The sequence below is a fragment of the Pyricularia pennisetigena genome, chromosome 2 (genome assembly GCF_004337985.1).
Source record: "Pyricularia pennisetigena strain Br36 chromosome 2, whole genome shotgun sequence".
Taxonomy (NCBI): Eukaryota; Fungi; Ascomycota; class Sordariomycetes; order Magnaporthales; family Pyriculariaceae; genus Pyricularia; species Pyricularia pennisetigena.
Genome location: NC_043741.1, coordinates 1,053,949 through 1,070,242, shown reverse-complemented (window position 1 = coordinate 1,070,242; position 16,294 = coordinate 1,053,949). Strand labels below are relative to the sequence as shown.

Sequence of the window (16,294 nt, the reverse complement as noted above, 5' to 3'; positions counted from 1 at the left end):
AGCACCTTTCGTAATACTGCCCACCGTTCAACGGCAACCGTCTCGGTCTAGGGGCGCAAACCAGCGGCCGGCAGGTGACGGGGGGCATTCTTGCTGTTTGCGAAATAGTTACCCCGGCTTAGGTATCTTCGAGACCTGCCAAACTCTTGATTCCAAAATGACACCACTCACTGTAGGTATGGTACAGTATGTTGTTGAGTGGGAATAAAAAAAAACAGACCTTACCTCGTGGAGGGGTGTGGGTCGCAATGCCCCCAAGGTTCCCGCTGTTTGATTTGCCAGCGGACTACAAGTAAAAAGCCATCATTGAACCAAAACGCGCATGGGGAAAGAAAAAAAAAAATAACGTGTGGGCAAGCAATGGTTGTCGATCTAGATTTGATGGCTGTGGGAGTATGTGGGAATAAAGTGCGGAGCGTGTGTCGAGGATGGAACTTGGAAAATGGGTTTCAACGGGAGGAGAAGTTGCTGCTTCGTCGGTGGTGGTTGGTCCACGATCGCGATTGATTTCTGGTTTAATTGAGACCAAGGTCAGGGGTTCGATGACAAAAAGCGAATGTGGGCCCCTTCGGGACCGACCTTGAGCCAATATGGTGTCAAATACCTACTATGTACTATGGCGCAAGGTAAGGTGAGAAGTTTAAGGTACGTACCTACACCTATAGTGCATCTGTTAAAGCTACGAAATACGTGGGAGTGGAGAGCATGCTGGCAACCCAGGAAGGGATATGCAGGGGTTGGCCTGGATAGTCTACCGAAGAGCAGCTGTCCCAGAACCCACCGCCAAGGTCTTGTCTTGTGGTCGAGCAAGCATCTTCCACATTTTCAATGGACACAACCATAAAAGAGCTGTCATAACCCCCCATTGCTGGGATCGGCTACGACAAGCGGCCAGGGGTGCGGGTACCTGACTAAAGGTACGTACCTTGGGAACTGGCAGCACAGCTGAAGCTTGCCAGGCACTGATGGATTTTCGATCCAATGCACGAAGTGCTGGCACCACTGGTGACAGTCAATCGCCCAAAACCAAACCAACAATGTTTTGAGAACTCGGGTGCCTGGTGATGCATTCAGCCAACGAGAGTGGTTCCAGCACATATCACTGGCGAGAAAATATCGGGCATCAATCGCCGGCATTGGACACCTAGATATTACTTTCTGCCGTATACAAAGAACAGAACTGTCGTTGATTGTTGGTTTCTCCTAATAGTTGCCGTTTTCGTTTTCGAAATGCCCACTGGGGATCTCGTTGCCGCACTGTTGCAACTAATAAACTAGCGCACGCATGCAGCAGAAAAAACGCACACTATCGCACCTCGCCACACACACCAAGCAGACGCAACGAATAGGATCGCAAACCTATAGGCTCTGCTGTGATGAGACGAATCCATGTGGAAGCTGCAGCCTGTTTTGGGCAGCTGATCGATGTAGGGATTCAACGTGTCTTATGCTTACGCTGCAATCATCTTTTTGATGGTCTTGCACCTTTTGCTGCGGTGCTAAGTAGATAGGTAACAAAACAGCCTCCCCTCCCAGCTGGGGCAGCATGATGCAAACAGCTCAGCCCGGCCGCTTCCGATGGATTGGTAAAATAAATAAAAAAAGAAAAAAAAAAAAGAAAAAAGAAGAAACGTCCAATTGATCGACCCTGTCACCAGGCGGCATTTCGTGTTTTGTTTTTGCATCCAATTCATTGCAGCAAACAGATGTCTGTTAGGAATCTACAGTATGAGTTGCCTCATGGAACATTTCTTGGGGCACTTGTATCCAGTACGTGCTACGCATACGCATCGCTTAAACCCAGTCGCGGCCAACATCCATCCCCCTTGCAGCAGTTATCGATCGAATCATGGAGACCGATTTGAATGTACGTTTGGTCCCTTCCCTTAGAAAAAGCAAAAAAGCAAGCCATGGATCAACCCACATCAGTCAAACGACCCTAGATGATTGATGCCCGTTCTTATCCTACTTCACTTTGAGTCAAACAAAGCATATAGGACCCTGCCGAGTTTCTTTTCGCAAGCCTCCCTTTTTTTTTGGTTTATTCTCCTCTTCGATGTCTCATGGGGTGCGACTTTTTTTTTTCTTTCTTCTTTTCAGTCCCGCTATTCCAGCGGTGAGTGAGGGGCGCCCAGCGGGAACAGCAAAAACTCCCCACTGGTCGTCGCAGGCGTCGAACATCATCATTTATTCGATTCGCGATGAACCCCGTGTTAGGCAAGGCGTAGGTTTTTGTTCTCGTCGAACACTACCGGACTAGACTAGAGCTGGAATATAGACTAAAGAAACTGGGGATCCAAAACACAGCGTGGAGCCTCGCGACAATGCAACTTGTTTCCTTGATGCCTCCGATGTACAGCCCACCGATAGATGATCTGGCAAATCTCGGAGAGCTGGGACACCCATAAACGGCAAGGCCCCCACGGAGACTGTGGGTTGGGGCTTTTTGTCAAAAATTATCAATGCCTTTTTTTTTGTTGTTCCACGCTCGCTCGCTTGACCCGAAACATTCGGTCCGTGTCGTTCGTGCCCTGGCAGGCAGGCATCTCCCGGCGACGGCAGCGACGGCTGAGCAACTTAGCTAGTACGGCTAACGACAACGATATCTATCAATGCAGAAATGCCTCCGGGTTAGTGGCCAACTGCGGAAGGGGGGTAAGAGTGGAAGATGGGTTTTCTTGCGATTCGTTTTCAGGCAAAACATGCATGCTGCCGAAATGCTAATTAACAACAAGCCACATCAGCTGAAGCAGTTTTGGGGGCGAAGGTCACCTTGGGTTTTTGTTTTCCCCATAGTTTCCCGCCTAATAGGGAATCTTTCTTCTTCCTTTTTTTTTTTGGCATATCCATGTTCACCCCTCTAATGACATGGTACTCAAAGTGGGTGAGTTCAATATTGCGCGAGGGTCAATTGATTTCCTGCAGAGTCCGATTTATCGTCCTAGGTAGGATTTTGTCTCCATCAGAGCGTGACCTATCCACGCATCGACTGTAACCCTCCCACCCTCTATACGTTGGAAGCGTCTCTGCGCGATGGTGACAGCTCCGGACGAAACTTGACTCAAAACAATTAATATTCATCATGCCATGCGAGACACACACCGCTGTCAGTAGTTTGCAACGCGGCTAGCATGTGGTTTTTGTTTCAATCGGTCATCCCACCATCTTTCTGAACTGTGGCTTGCCTGCACGATCCTTGGTGAACATTCCTCCTCCGAGCATGGGGTAACAAAAACGACCATGGGCGACGGTCTGCATTGGCCGAGCTCGGCTTCGCCAGATCCGGTACTTCCTCGGGACCAATCTGCTCCAACAACATTGCAATGCAACCGTCGTAGGTTCGTGGCTGACAAAAAAGTTGGTTAATCGAGAACACTTCTCCATATACGGTGGGCAACGTAGCAGTATACACATCAACGGGGGAAAAATTGAGGGGAAAAAAGCCCCCAAGTTCCCATGTACCTGCAGACCTTTTTGCATGGGTGATAGCATGGAAATAAGCCGGCATGCCGAGCAGTGGGTGGACCCAGATCTTTTGCAATAATAGCGACGGCTTCTCTGTGAGCCGCTGCAGTCCGCATGCAAGGTGCAATACTACTGTACCGGAAGCAACGCTGGTAAAAACGAGTCGTAAGAGATGGATTGTGGGAAACCAAAAGAAGAAAGAAAGAAACAAAATCTCTGACAGGCAAAGGCCGCGAATTCTGGCCATGCTGCTGTACTCTTCTTACTTGCGCCTCACTGATACATTTGCTTATGGCTTTGAAATGCGACAAATAGTTAAAGTAAATGGGCTTGCACTGCCTGCCTGCCTGCCGTTAAGCGGACGAACGTGCGTCCCGAGAGATTTTCTGGGGATGCAAGGACTTGGCCAACGGGACAAGTGGTACGAAACGAGCAAGGGTTTAAATGGGGAGCGGGAATCCGATAGCGAAGCGAACAGTGCAGCCCCGGGGCTTATCAGAGGAGATTAACTCACTTGAATTTGGGGTTTTTTTTTTTTTTTTTGGTTCGAGTGATGATGGGTTTGCGTTGTACGTAGTAATTGTGTTGTAATGTATGGTAGTATATTAGTTTTTGGGGGTCTGTGCAAATCAGCAGGTGACGTGCGACCAGACATCAGGTATCTAAATTAAGAAGTGTCAATTCCATGTTTGGCGACTGACAGCAACGATTTGAGTTGACATGAAGCGGCTGACGACATTTGTGAGCTTTTTTCCCCCTGGAGTGTTATTGAGACCATAACATGGGGTTATCCATCTGAACTTTGTCCGGCGATCTAGTCTTTTGACTGAAAGGAAGAAAAAACCCGTCTTTTTTTTTTTTTTTTTTTTTTTTTTTTTGTGAGCCATACCGCAGCTTCCATGCAGACAGAAGTCTGCCTCAAGTCCCTTGAAAATTCCACAGTTGGCAATGGCCACGATAAAGCAATAACCCACTGCATCGGGTGATCTCGAAAAGCAGTGCAATTAGGAGAATTTCTTTTGCGGGCTAGTGCGGCTTGTACCTACATTAGCTGAAAGGGGTGCCAGGTGTCTTGGTGTTTAGCCGGATTAAAACCCCCCCATTCAATGCCCAATCAACTTGTTCGGACGCGGTTCGGTTCATCGAACTTGGCCACGAGAGAAAAAAGAGCTAGGGGTGTGAGTCCCCACAGTTCTCCAGTACCGGGTTGATCCCTTCATTTCAATAAGAAGTAATTAGTGGGTTTCTCTCACTCCCCCAACCCTCGAAGTTTTTTTTTTCCTCACCGCTTCTTTTCCAAAACCAGCCTTGTCTCCATTAATTGCTTCACACGTCGCAATTATTCGTAACCATGGAGAGGGATTTAAATCAATTCACGCAAATGAACAAGAACAGAAAAGGACATGGTTGGTAACGCGCCATTCTCACCTCGGCACTTAACAATCCCGGTGCAAGTTGACCCTGTTTGCCTGTTTATCCGTATTCTGTTGCAACTTGTCGCTTCGATAGTGCAAATTCTTGGGGGCCAGCTGACCTGACAAACAAGCATGTCTCCGGAACCCCACCACTTTGAGCGAAAAGCAACAGCGCCCTTTTTTTTCTTTTTTTCTTTTTTTCTTTTTTTTTTTTTTTTGGTTTGCTAGGGACAGGTTTGTCTCTACTGTAAACCAAACACGCATAGTTAGTGGCGTCAGTTTTCAGCCTCGCCTTCTACAAACAGCCTTGCTGCCCTTTTCTCGGTCCAGCGCATAATAAATGTGCTTGAAATATTTGGCAGCAGCACAAACAACGCTAAGATAACCCAAGACAATCGAGTGTATAGCGGGGGATTTCCCCAGGGTTGACGAAATAACCCATTGGCAGGATTATCATCCCAGCCGCCGCCGATCGTACAAACCTAGAACACACACAGAGCTGGGTTCTCTTGCATGTATGGATTGACTCAGCAGTCTTGTCCAACGCATCATGGCATTCCTCTTTGTCATACACAGGCGAAAGGGGCGGGACAGCATAAACTGGCTCCTTATCTGAAAGAAACATCAAGTTGCGCTGGCAGATTGTATCAGGGAGCTGGGGCATCCCCCTGAAAGGAATTGATGCGATGATCGTGTCGTTCAGACGGGAGTGCTCCGTGCTGACCTTGTCGCAGCTCTTTTTTTTCCTCTCTCTCCCTCTGTATCTCCACAAGCTTACTTGCAACTTTACCGACTCGTGGATTTTGCTGGCCCGGCTGTGCGTTCAACCGCAAAGCAGGGAGCACCCCGACTCCCGTCACCAAATATCTCCAGTTTTTTTTCTTTCTGTTAATTAACGACGTGACAAGATTCACCGTCTCCATCCCTCTGACTATGCACGTCGCACTACTACTACTACCCACGTACTCGGCGTCGATATGAAATTGCCGCAAGCGAAGAAGGACTAAACTCTCGATAATCTGCGTAGGGGGGTATGCATCACGTCACTTCCCGTCTTCTTCATGCGTCGAGATGGAATAGCGTTACAGTTCCGCTCCCTCTGACAAATCCTACAAGATTTTCTGTTCATCCCGAGACAAGCGTGGCAGTCTTGTTTTTCGTGTTCTCTAGGGTTTTGGGTGTTGACACACAAAGGCCCCTCTATTAGGCCAAGCTTATCGGTGTCGAATTTGCAACTCATGGGGGTTCATTGTTTTGTTTCACTAGGCGGAGGGGAGCTGTGAGCGAGAAACTTGATCATCATTCCTACGTAACTAACAGCAAATCGTACATGCAGTCTACAATCCCGCCCGACGCGTGGGACGCAATATATTGCTCAGATCCCATTTAGCACGCGATAAGCCAGATCAGGGAACGGCCACCGTGATTACTTTCCCGAGGGTGCCCCACTTGTATTGGAATATAACAGCCTACTAAGCGGGGCCTATACCCTCATTCATCTATTCGCAACTTGCTCGTCACATATCACATCTTATCGTGCTGACAGTTTTGCCGTGCTCCGAACCCATCAAGAGATCTCAAAAAGAAAATAGAGAAGAAGAAAAAAGTAAATAAGAAAAACCCCTACGTCAGATTGTCGGTGACGTGTGTAATTGGTTGATGTTTTTTTTTTTTTTATTCCCGCCTTGGACATTGGGGTGAGTGAGCAGCTTTGGAACTTGGAATGTGATTCGGAAAGAAAGAGAACGACAATATATGATGCTGTACTATGAGTTTCAAATGAATCAAAAGAGAGCACCGGAATGATCCCTTTTAAGTCTCACGAAACCGGAATACTCTTACACCATCACGACCAAAACAGGCAGGAGACGAACGTGCCCTCAATCGGCATGTTCCCGCCGGGTTTTGTGGTATACCCGCCAAAGGAAAAGCCAGATGACTTTTGGGTTACCAAATCTCGTCTGTGTATGCGTTTTGCGCTCAACTGCCGACTTTTTTTTTTCTCTTCGTGGCACTCGTCCAAGAAAAAAAGTGGTTTGTTGGGGGATGTGTGTGATACCAGACACCGGGCTGGGGGACGCGAATTACCCTTCCTGTGTGGGCTTGGGATGCGCGGCTTGACGGAATGCATGTCAAACCGAGCTGGTTGGTTTATTTTTGATGCATGTTCGGCAGTACCTGATTTATCCATATCTTACCCATCCTCGGTAGGGCCTTTTTTTGATTACGCAGTTTACATTTATCTCCTCTCTCTCTTTGTGTTTTGGAGTGTGTGCAGGGTCCGCCAGATACGAAGAACTTCCGGCCCACCTAAGATGCTGTACGGATTGATTTTTTTTTTTTTTTTTTTTTTTTTTTTTGGGCGAACCGTGCTGGCGCTGCGTGCGGTACGGGGGTATAACATGGTTGTCATATACTCCTAAGATTTCACGGTTCTTTTTCTATTAAAACTTCCACAGATTCGTCAGCTCATCTGGAATCATTTGAGGGCTGTTAATGAATTCAATCCCAATCAATGTTGCATCGTACCGGATTCCAATAACGTTGGCAAATTTCGTATACAAAGTCCCACGTTATGAAATTTAAGGTAGCAGCGAGTAATAGTTCAATACAATATCGTATGGTACTTTTTAACTAGCGCGGTGACCTGTCACAAAAAAAGATGATAAGATCCCCAGAAAACCCCCTCATTTTCTTCAACAAGTCGCACGTCTTGCACGTCTGCACGTTCATTCAATTAAACACCTGGGTGATTAATCCCCATACCCTGGATGCCTAGAACAGTTACCATATTCTATCTCCGTAGATACCACAAGCCCAAAGCCATGTGTGGCGCTCTCCAGGGTGCTTAATGTACCACTGTACCACCTGTATCCCAAGTGAGGTGAGCTCCTACTCGCATCCCTTGGCTACCGTACCTTTGGGTTTGGTTATCAGGTTTTTTATTTTTTCTCTCTCTTTCTCTCCTTCATCCATATGAATTTCCAATTTCAATCTTTTGCTTCTTGCCTTGAAAATGGCGTGGGATAGTACGTCAGAAAAAAATACGGTTACACCATATCACATCACATGAGCACAATTGGCTGCCTCGTACCGTGGAAACCAAAAAAAAAAAAAAAAAAAAAAAAAAAAAGATAGCCTTGCGGACAGCAACACGACGGTCTCTCGGGGCGGGTTGAACGGTTTGCGCTATACTAGCCTCGAACCCCTCTTTAATCTAAGATGCCTATCTGCCTTCTACCTAGGCAAGGTACCGTTGCTTGGGCACTATACCAGTAATATCAGAATACAGCTCCCGTGACCTGTTTTGCACCCCCTTTGTTTTATCGTGCCATGATTGCTTTTTTTTTTTTTTTAATTGTCCACTCACAACAAAAAAAGCCCGTTGGCAAAAGGTTGGGTGTGTAATCTACCACACCCTATTTCTCTGCCTCGCATCATGCTTTACGTTGCGCCATTCGGGAGTCCGCCATCCCGGAGGGCGAGAGTCTTGTGGCGTGCCATGGTTGCATTTGGCCACAATTCTTTCTGTTGGAACGCCACGCATGTGCTGTACAACGGCAAGGGGGGCTTTTTTGGTCTCGTCTCGCTTGCAAGGGGAAAAAAAGATGCAGAGCTATTTGACGTCGTATTCTCCCATTGGGCCAAAAAAAAACTTCTCTGAAGAGGGGTGTGCGTGTGGTTGGTCCCTATGTACATACATGTACGTGCAAGGCACAAGGGGTAAAAAAAAAAAAAGGGTTCAAAGGGCAAAAGCAACACCAAAAAGCGGTGAGTTTGAATTGTTTGAACGGGGAGGGTACGGGATATAGTGAGATGTGACTGATGATGACGATTTATACTATAGAGCTAGTTTTAGCTTCCAGTCTGGCATCATGGTAATTATTGTGACTTTGTGTAGAGTAAGATCTGCTCACCCCGACCGCAACTTGATGGCAAATAATACCGCACGCCGGAAGCAGGGGACGGCTTTTTTTTTTTTTTTCGAATGACTGAGCTACAACTCGTATCGCATGCGGCTGACACTTTACATCCAAAACGTTCCACATTCCTCGTCGTCTTTGTTGCGGTGAACGAAAGGCAACATTCCAGGCTGGCCCCCGGGTGCATGTTTTCGCCATCTTTCGACGGCAGGCCAAAAAAAAGGGGGTTTGCCGCCTTATCACCCATTCCGGAAATGTCTTTCTCCCGCTTCGGGTAAGCCGGCGCTGACTGTAGCCCACATGCTTATATCTCGTGAGATATTTAAACAAAAAGCCACTATATACTAGATAGCTGGGTTTCATGTTCTGTGGGAAGAGACGATCTTTAATGCGAGCAGAAAGACACTTGCGATATTGCTACAGCAGACTGTGATAGGGTTAAGACCGTCTGGACTACAACGACGGCAGCACCGTGCCTTTGTACATAGATGCCAGTCGTTTGTTGGGTATAGGTTCGTGAATATTACGCTACCTCACCTTATGATGAACACAGCACTACCAGACGTATGCGTCTGTGTTTACGTCGTCCTTACACTAGTCATAAACTTGTGTCTTCGGAGTACAGGACATGTAATTTTCTGGACATGAAACAGAAACAGGTGAAAAGGTAGACAAATTCTTTTTTTTTTTTTATATATAATTATTACCACTTTTCCATAGACCAAAATGGCAAATGCCAAAGACTGGCTACTCAGGCTATATATCCAATGGTTACAACAATGCTACCATGCAAGACGAGTTGAAAGAAATCAAAGGAATAAAACCAAACAAAAACTCAAGGGGATATCGTTTGAAAACAACTACCCGATCAAAATCGACTGCTAATATTACCAACAGCCCAGCGCGATTACCTCATTGTGTTACTGCGTCTTCTGACCATTCACAACAGGGACAGGAGCGCTACCTGCAGCGCCAGCCCCATTGGCGGCCTGCTCGTGCCCGTTTATTTGCCCAGCCAAAGCGCCCTTTTCGGTCTTTTGCTTGCCGTCCATGGCCGTGTCCGTGTGGCCGGCCGAGATGGCAGCTTTGGCAGCCTCGGTCAGCGTCCTCCTGTGCGCCGGCTGCGCCGCGTCAAATTCGAGGGCCGGGATCGAGAGGCCGTACGACTGAGTAGTGCCCTTCTTGTCCGAGTTGTCAATCTCGACGCGGATGCAGATGTCCAGGCTGCCGTCGGCCGCCGTACCGTGTTTTGCCGTCGCCGCGCGGTGCGTCGTACCGCACCCCGTCTCGCCTGCACTGATCGGGTAGTGCCCGTTCTTGCCGGGCACCTGCGAGCTGACCGACGAAGCAGCCGAGGTGATGGCGCTGGCACCGGCGGACGATCCCGGAGGAGCCAGGTGAGTATTGCTGGTGTTCCCGTTGGCAGCACCGCCATTTGTACCATTGGTACCGTTCGTAGCCCCCGGGGGAGCGAGGTACGTAGCTCCCGATCCCGCGGCCTGTTGACGGCTGCCATTGTTGGCCGAGTTCTCGGTGATGATTGCAAAGTTGCGACTGGGCATGGTCACACTATTGTGCCCAGCTGTCTTGCTCGAGTCACCCGGATCCTTGTCGAACAACTTCAACAGCGTCTCGTCTGTGTCGCGGTTCAAATGGTGAATCTTATTGCGGCGGGCAAGCAGGTTTGCGACCGCTGCCGGCGGAGGTTTGTTGACAATGGCTGATGAGATCACGTTGGGAATGTACCTATGATCATTCTCAATCGGGATCCCCAGCTTGGGATTGGAGTAGAAGCGACCAAATGCCGCCAGGTGAACATCGCCGCCCAAGATGGTAGCACGCACAGAGTGCTCGGCGCAAACACCCTGCAACCGCTCAATGAGGCTGTTTCGTTCCCGCTTGTGCGTTCGCGCCGTGTAGTGGTCGTCCAGATCATCCAGCAGGTCAACACTGCCGTCAAAGTGGTTGAAGAAGCCGCCTCCAAACCCGAAACGCCGGTTCAGGAACTTGATCGGACCGATGAGTGGACTGGAAAATACATTCTCGAGCCAGGTGAGACGCGGATAGGCAATCGGGATGCCCAGAAGCACTATCAAGTGCCGAATCGGTTGGCCCTGTTGCTTGGCGGCGCTCAGCTCCTCTCGCAAGCGAGTAAAGATCAAGTCATACGTCTCTGGGTAGTTGATCTGGTGCCGCGTTCTCTCGGTGCGAGCATCGATGCCCACAAAGGCCATTCGTGCACCCAGGCGCGCGTACATGTTGTGCGAGTGCTCGGCTACGTATGGCTGCAGAGGAATACAAAGTTAGCACTGTTCATGGCCGAGTCCTGCTCCCAGGAATGAGCTTACCCCAGGCTTCTTTCCCACGATGTACTGCGATTCAGTCATGCGTGGCGCCACATAAGTGTCCATGAGTTGATTAGGATCGTGCGCTTCGCCATCAGGCGACCTTTCAACAGCGGCGATATCTGACGTGTAGGTTGATGCGGGAGGTGGTAGATGGCTGCCAAATCCAAATTAGTATCTCTTCAGTTGAGAGGTAGTAATAGCCCAAGACCAACCTGCATTGCGCAACATGCCATAGGAACGTAGGGAGGAGCAACTTACTGCTGGAACAAAAGGTAGTATTTGTGGGCTGTGCCGCCGATACCCCTGAAGACCTTTTGAGTTTGTAAGCAACGTGTCGAGGAGTTGACGACGTAGCCAGGTAGAGGGAGCACAATATACGCTGGCACTTACATCACATTGCATAAAATGATCGGTATATGAACCAAAGCCGTCAATAATCTGGCAAGATTCATAAAACGTCAGCTGCGGCTACGGCTGTGAAAACCTCACATTTATAAACTCACATCATGGTCATCCCAAATGTTAAGTTGAGCAATCTGCCCATTGGCATTTGCAAAGGGAAATATCGAGTACCTGAGATTCGAGCAGTTAGTTTCCTGGTCTGCCCAGATTCCCCACCTCTACAAATGCCGAGGAAGAAGACTTGCCATCGAATGTAGTTCTTGAGGTAGTAATCGTCACACTCCTGGCGTAGGCTCTCGGGGTATGGGTGATCTCGGCGCTTCTTCGGGTTACCGATATCCGTCCACTTGCGGAGCGGTCCGTCCACACGAATGCCGTCATTGTATATCTGATCACCGCCGCCAATCATAACGTGGAACGGCCTTTCCTCGTGAACACGGAGGACGTCGTTCCACAGCGCCGGACCGCTCCATGCCTCCTCATCGGTTCCCACGCTGAAACCATTGCATGAATGGAACATGAGGCGCATCGACTCGGATGCGGCCGGAACATGAAATATGTTCCTTTGGGGCTTGGTCTTGCTGATGAAGTGCATGCCAGGCAGAGTATACTCCCACCTCATCTCCTCGCTCTCGACTGGGACATCAAGATCAAAGCGCCAGAAGGTGTTGCGCGGGTCCGAGTACAGACAGTAGCCCGTGACGGACGACCCCTCCTGTTGCGCTTGGGCGTCTTGAGCGCTTTCAGCAACAGGGTTCCGGACCAGCTCAGTATTGTTGGCAGCTTCTGGCTTTGAACCGTCCGCCGTCTCTGCATCTGCGACGTCGGCAGGTTGGTACGGTCCTTTTGCAGCAGCTTCCACCTCATTTCCGGCTGGGACGACTCCGTTAGGAGAGGCGACCCGGGGCCCAAGCTTCCGAATCACCAAGGTCGGGGTATGCTTCTGAACCTTTCCACCGCCTCTTGTAACAATCAAGACACTGCCAAGCCAGCGACCGGCCTCCATGCGCCGATAGTTAAGCAGCGGCCCACAAGCAATCTCCTTGCCGTCGCCCTTGGGCTCAGGCTGACTGGGGTATACATCGGGGTGGTCTGCGGTGCCCGCCTCCTTGCGCGCCTCGGCAGCGCCGACGACAATCGGGGTGAACTTGGTCTCGGGGTCCTTGGGCTCCGATCCTCCAGCCTCCGCATCCTGGGCCGGCGTTATGCGCGTCTTGTTGAGGAAGGCGGCGAGGTCGGCCGAGTTGCCGCGGTTCTCGGGCTCACGCGGCTGGGGCGTAGAGCCCTGCGCGTGTGCGGCTGCGGCGTGACGCGCAAACTTGGATGACTCCTGGTGCCTCCATCGGTTGGCAGAAGAGTAGGGGTTCCTGTGCTGCTCTTCGGCCGGAAGGTTCTCGTGTTGCTCGCGGGCGTGAGTCGCCTGTGGGTCCGCCATGGTCGCTGCAGGTCAAACGATGATTGCAGGATGGATCCCTGCCTCGGTAGACAGCGGAAAATGTCAGCAAGCGCAGCAAGCAAACAAAAATCCCAGGACTGCTAATGTAGATAAGGTAGGCAAGAGCTAGGCACGCATCTTTCGCGTCTTGATGGTCGAGAGAAGAGCCTCAAAACACGTTGTGCGGTGCGCAAGACTCAATGAACATACTTTAGGTACCTTGGATACCTAGGTACATGGATGGTGTCGTGGTTTAAGTGGAGCGCCTCTGTTGCTTGTGGAAACGGCCCTGGCGATGATGAGAGCCAAAATCAGGGTGAGGCTTGAGAGGCTTGTGAAGCTTGGTTCATGTTCCAGAGGTGTCTGGCGGGAGGGTGGGTAATCAGCTAAGGAATCCAACCTTGACTAGGAAGCTCCAAGGGAGCTCGAGCAGCAACGCGACACAGGGATTCGCGACCCTTTTCTGACTTGCTCCGTGCAATGTTACTGTTGTTGATCAGAATACACAAGAGAGGACGAAAATCCCCAAGACAATTGGGCAAAAGTGGGGGTCTTAAGAAATAGGCAGGGAGGGGACCAAAAATAACACAACAATGGTACACACACACACACACACACACACACACACACTGGACTGGGCGAGCAGATCGATCTGGACGAGGGTACGCGTTGGATTATGATCAGCTCACTTTCACAGGCAGGGAAGAAGCAAGCAAGGATAGGGGTTATCAAATCCTCCATGCCAACCCGCGCTACTACATCATCAAATGCAAAGTGGTTTTTCCTGTCTGGGCTTTCTTCCAAGGAAAAACACGACGAACCCATTGGCCATTGGCCATTGTCCCTAGAGCAAATTGTCAGGTGCGACCATGCTTTTTCCTCGCTTTCGTCACGTACAACCACAAAAGCCTGTTTCATAGGCAACTTGGCAAAAAATCCCCTTCTGCGGTTGCGGTGTACAGTTCGTTGTTCGTTTTTTTATTTTTTTTTTTTATCACCCAGACCCTTAGAGGCGCATCCACTGCATAAAAGGTGGGGATTGGAGATGGTTTGGTCAACGGATTGAGTTTGCGTACCAGTAGTCTGGGTTCGGTTCAGTGTCAGCCGGATTAATTAGATACTGTAGGGATGACGGACGTTGATAGAACAGACGGCAGCGGTAGCCAACAACTGGCATGCCTCGCTGCGATCCTTTAGCCACGAGCGACTAAGCTGTTAGCTGGAGTTTCTCTTGCGGAGCTAGCCAGCTGGTTGGTACAGTTTGTTGCAGGTCACACATTCATCTTATAATCTGACCTCGAAGTGATGACGTAGATACTGTCAGATTAGCGGCCCAAGTCTGCCTTGGCAGCGATGTTAGAGATAAACATGACAAGCCTTGTAACTGGGACCCGACGAGGGATGTTAAGCGCAGGTGCTACCGCACAGACGCGTAACGTGATGTTATAAAATTATGTAGGTATAGCGTGGTTCGTTGTGTGATATATTATTTCTTTTTTCGTCCAGCTGCAAGACATCAAATTGGTCCCAATTCATCAATGGGCAGGGGGCGGCTTGTCACCAGCTAATTTCAAGTTGTCGACTTGATGACATTTCAGGAAACAAAGTTATAAAAGTGGAGACTATCCACTCAAACTTGAAACAAATTCATCTCCCGCCCAAGGCTGATCATCTTTCTACCTGCCTATATTTGTATACCAAACGCAGACATTATAGTCTGGCCATAGCTTGCCGCACTCCTCGATTCCAGGGTTCCAATTTGTAAAAGTCGCTAATGAATGCCCGGCTATCGGAAATTCCCATCCTGTTTCTTTTTTCGGGTAAGACTTACCTCTCCGAGATGCCCGCCGAGTTGGCAATGGCCCAGCACCCGTCGTCAGGTTGGACAAAGTAGAACTTGCGGCAGCCGGATATCATTCCCGGCTAGGTGGGCGTGGACGTCGCGGTCCGCGTCGTAGGAGTGCCGGGGACGGCGACGCAGTGCCAAGAGTCGACCTTGATGCTGTTCCCACACGATGATCCCACTGCCGGGTTCCACTTGATGAAGCCGGACAGCGAGAAGCGGCCCAAGATAAGTACAAACTGCTCGCAGGTCCAGGTCGGACCGCTGGCTTGGGACCAGGCCCGACAGTCAGGCGCGATGCCGGGCTCGACGCGCGTCGGCGTGCTCGTCTCGACAGGTGGCTCGGGAATGAAGCTTTCCACCAAGATGCAGTAGTAATGGCCAAGCCACAGGTTGTCGCAGTTGCCGTTCAGGAAGGGATGCCACGCCAGGAACTGCGCCTGCGTGATGCTGTCGTGCTTGGCCACCACGTCGCGGCACGTCTGGTCCGGCTGGGTCTGGTAGTACTCTATGCAGTCGGTGGGGGAGGAGTACCTGAGCCGGCGTGGGCGCAGAGTTGTTGTCGACAGGCGGCAGCTCCACGGGCGTCGGGGTCACCATGGGCGGGACGGTGGCATTGTTGCTGAAGGAGAGGAAGTCGATGGAGATTTGCTTCTGGGCTTGGACCCCGACGCAGACATACTTGTATTGTACAAGGTGAGACCCATGCAGTTGGACGCGACGGCAGGGTTCCAGAGGAAGAAGTCCTCGACGCCCATGCAGCTGTTGTGCTGCAGAACGATGGCCCGGCATGATTCGTCCGCCAAAACGAGATGCCAATCGTTGCAGTACGATGGCTGACCTGCCTGTGTGTTCTTGGGCGGCCATTCCTCGGTCGGCACCGTGGGCGTTGTGATATTGAGGTCCGTGACTGGATGGTTTAAAGGTGTATGAGGGGGTTGAGACGGGCGGTAGCAGCACAGAGGTCGAGACGACAGAGGTTGTCCATGTGGCAAAAGTGGTCTGACTGGACTTTCAAGTGGTCGGGACAGCAGTGATCCTCGCGTCGACCGACACATTCTCACAGTTGTCGCCAGAGACCATGGTGTGCCACTTGTTGCAGTTTGGCACCGTGCTCGGTTGGGTAGGTCCTGGCGGTGGAACGGCCTGCAAGCAGACGAGAGTCGGATAAAAGACGAGCAATCCGACGACTGCGGAAGCCAGAGTCGCTTGTCTTGTCGACATGTTGACGCCTCGATTTGATGATGGTCTAAAGACGGCCGACTACCTACCCAACTTTGTCGATAGGAAAAGGACAGTCTGGTCCTGTCGACAAGGTCGTGGATATTACCCACTCAAGGTTTTGTCATGTTATCATGTCGCTATGTTCTAGGCTTACATTGTATGATCATTTCCGTGCTGTTACACAAAGGTCCGCCATTGTGGTCGCATCCTCGGACAGTGACAGTAGTTGTGGTGATTTC

General features: G+C 50.2%; 3 protein-coding genes across 3 annotated transcripts; 1 reads left to right on the top strand and 2 right to left on the bottom strand.

The window, feature by feature from the left end:
- Nucleotides 1-3,857: 3,857 nt before the first annotated feature.
- On the top strand, nucleotides 3,858-3,974 carry PpBr36_00271 (uncharacterized protein; the record flags this gene model as incomplete). Its single annotated transcript, XM_029887464.1, has 1 exon — nucleotides 3,858-3,974. One exon carries the CDS (start codon nucleotides 3,858-3,860, stop codon nucleotides 3,972-3,974), a length of 117 nt encoding a protein of 38 aa, XP_029752501.1.
- A 5,749-nt stretch (nucleotides 3,975-9,723) lies between these two features.
- PpBr36_00270 (uncharacterized protein) lies at nucleotides 9,724-12,988 on the bottom strand (the record flags this gene model as incomplete). Its single annotated transcript, XM_029887463.1, has 6 exons — nucleotides 9,724-11,088; nucleotides 11,152-11,305; nucleotides 11,410-11,462; nucleotides 11,542-11,589; nucleotides 11,655-11,724; nucleotides 11,835-12,988. 6 exons carry the CDS (start codon nucleotides 12,986-12,988, stop codon nucleotides 9,724-9,726), a joined length of 2,844 nt encoding a protein of 947 aa, XP_029752502.1.
- Nucleotides 12,989-14,911: 1,923 nt separating this feature from the next.
- Nucleotides 14,912-16,055, bottom strand: PpBr36_00269 (uncharacterized protein; the record flags this gene model as incomplete). Its single annotated transcript, XM_029887462.1, has 4 exons — nucleotides 14,912-15,328; nucleotides 15,366-15,490; nucleotides 15,514-15,741; nucleotides 15,896-16,055. 4 exons carry the CDS (start codon nucleotides 16,053-16,055, stop codon nucleotides 14,912-14,914), a joined length of 930 nt encoding a protein of 309 aa, XP_029751435.1.
- Between the last annotated feature and the right edge of the window lie 239 nt (nucleotides 16,056-16,294).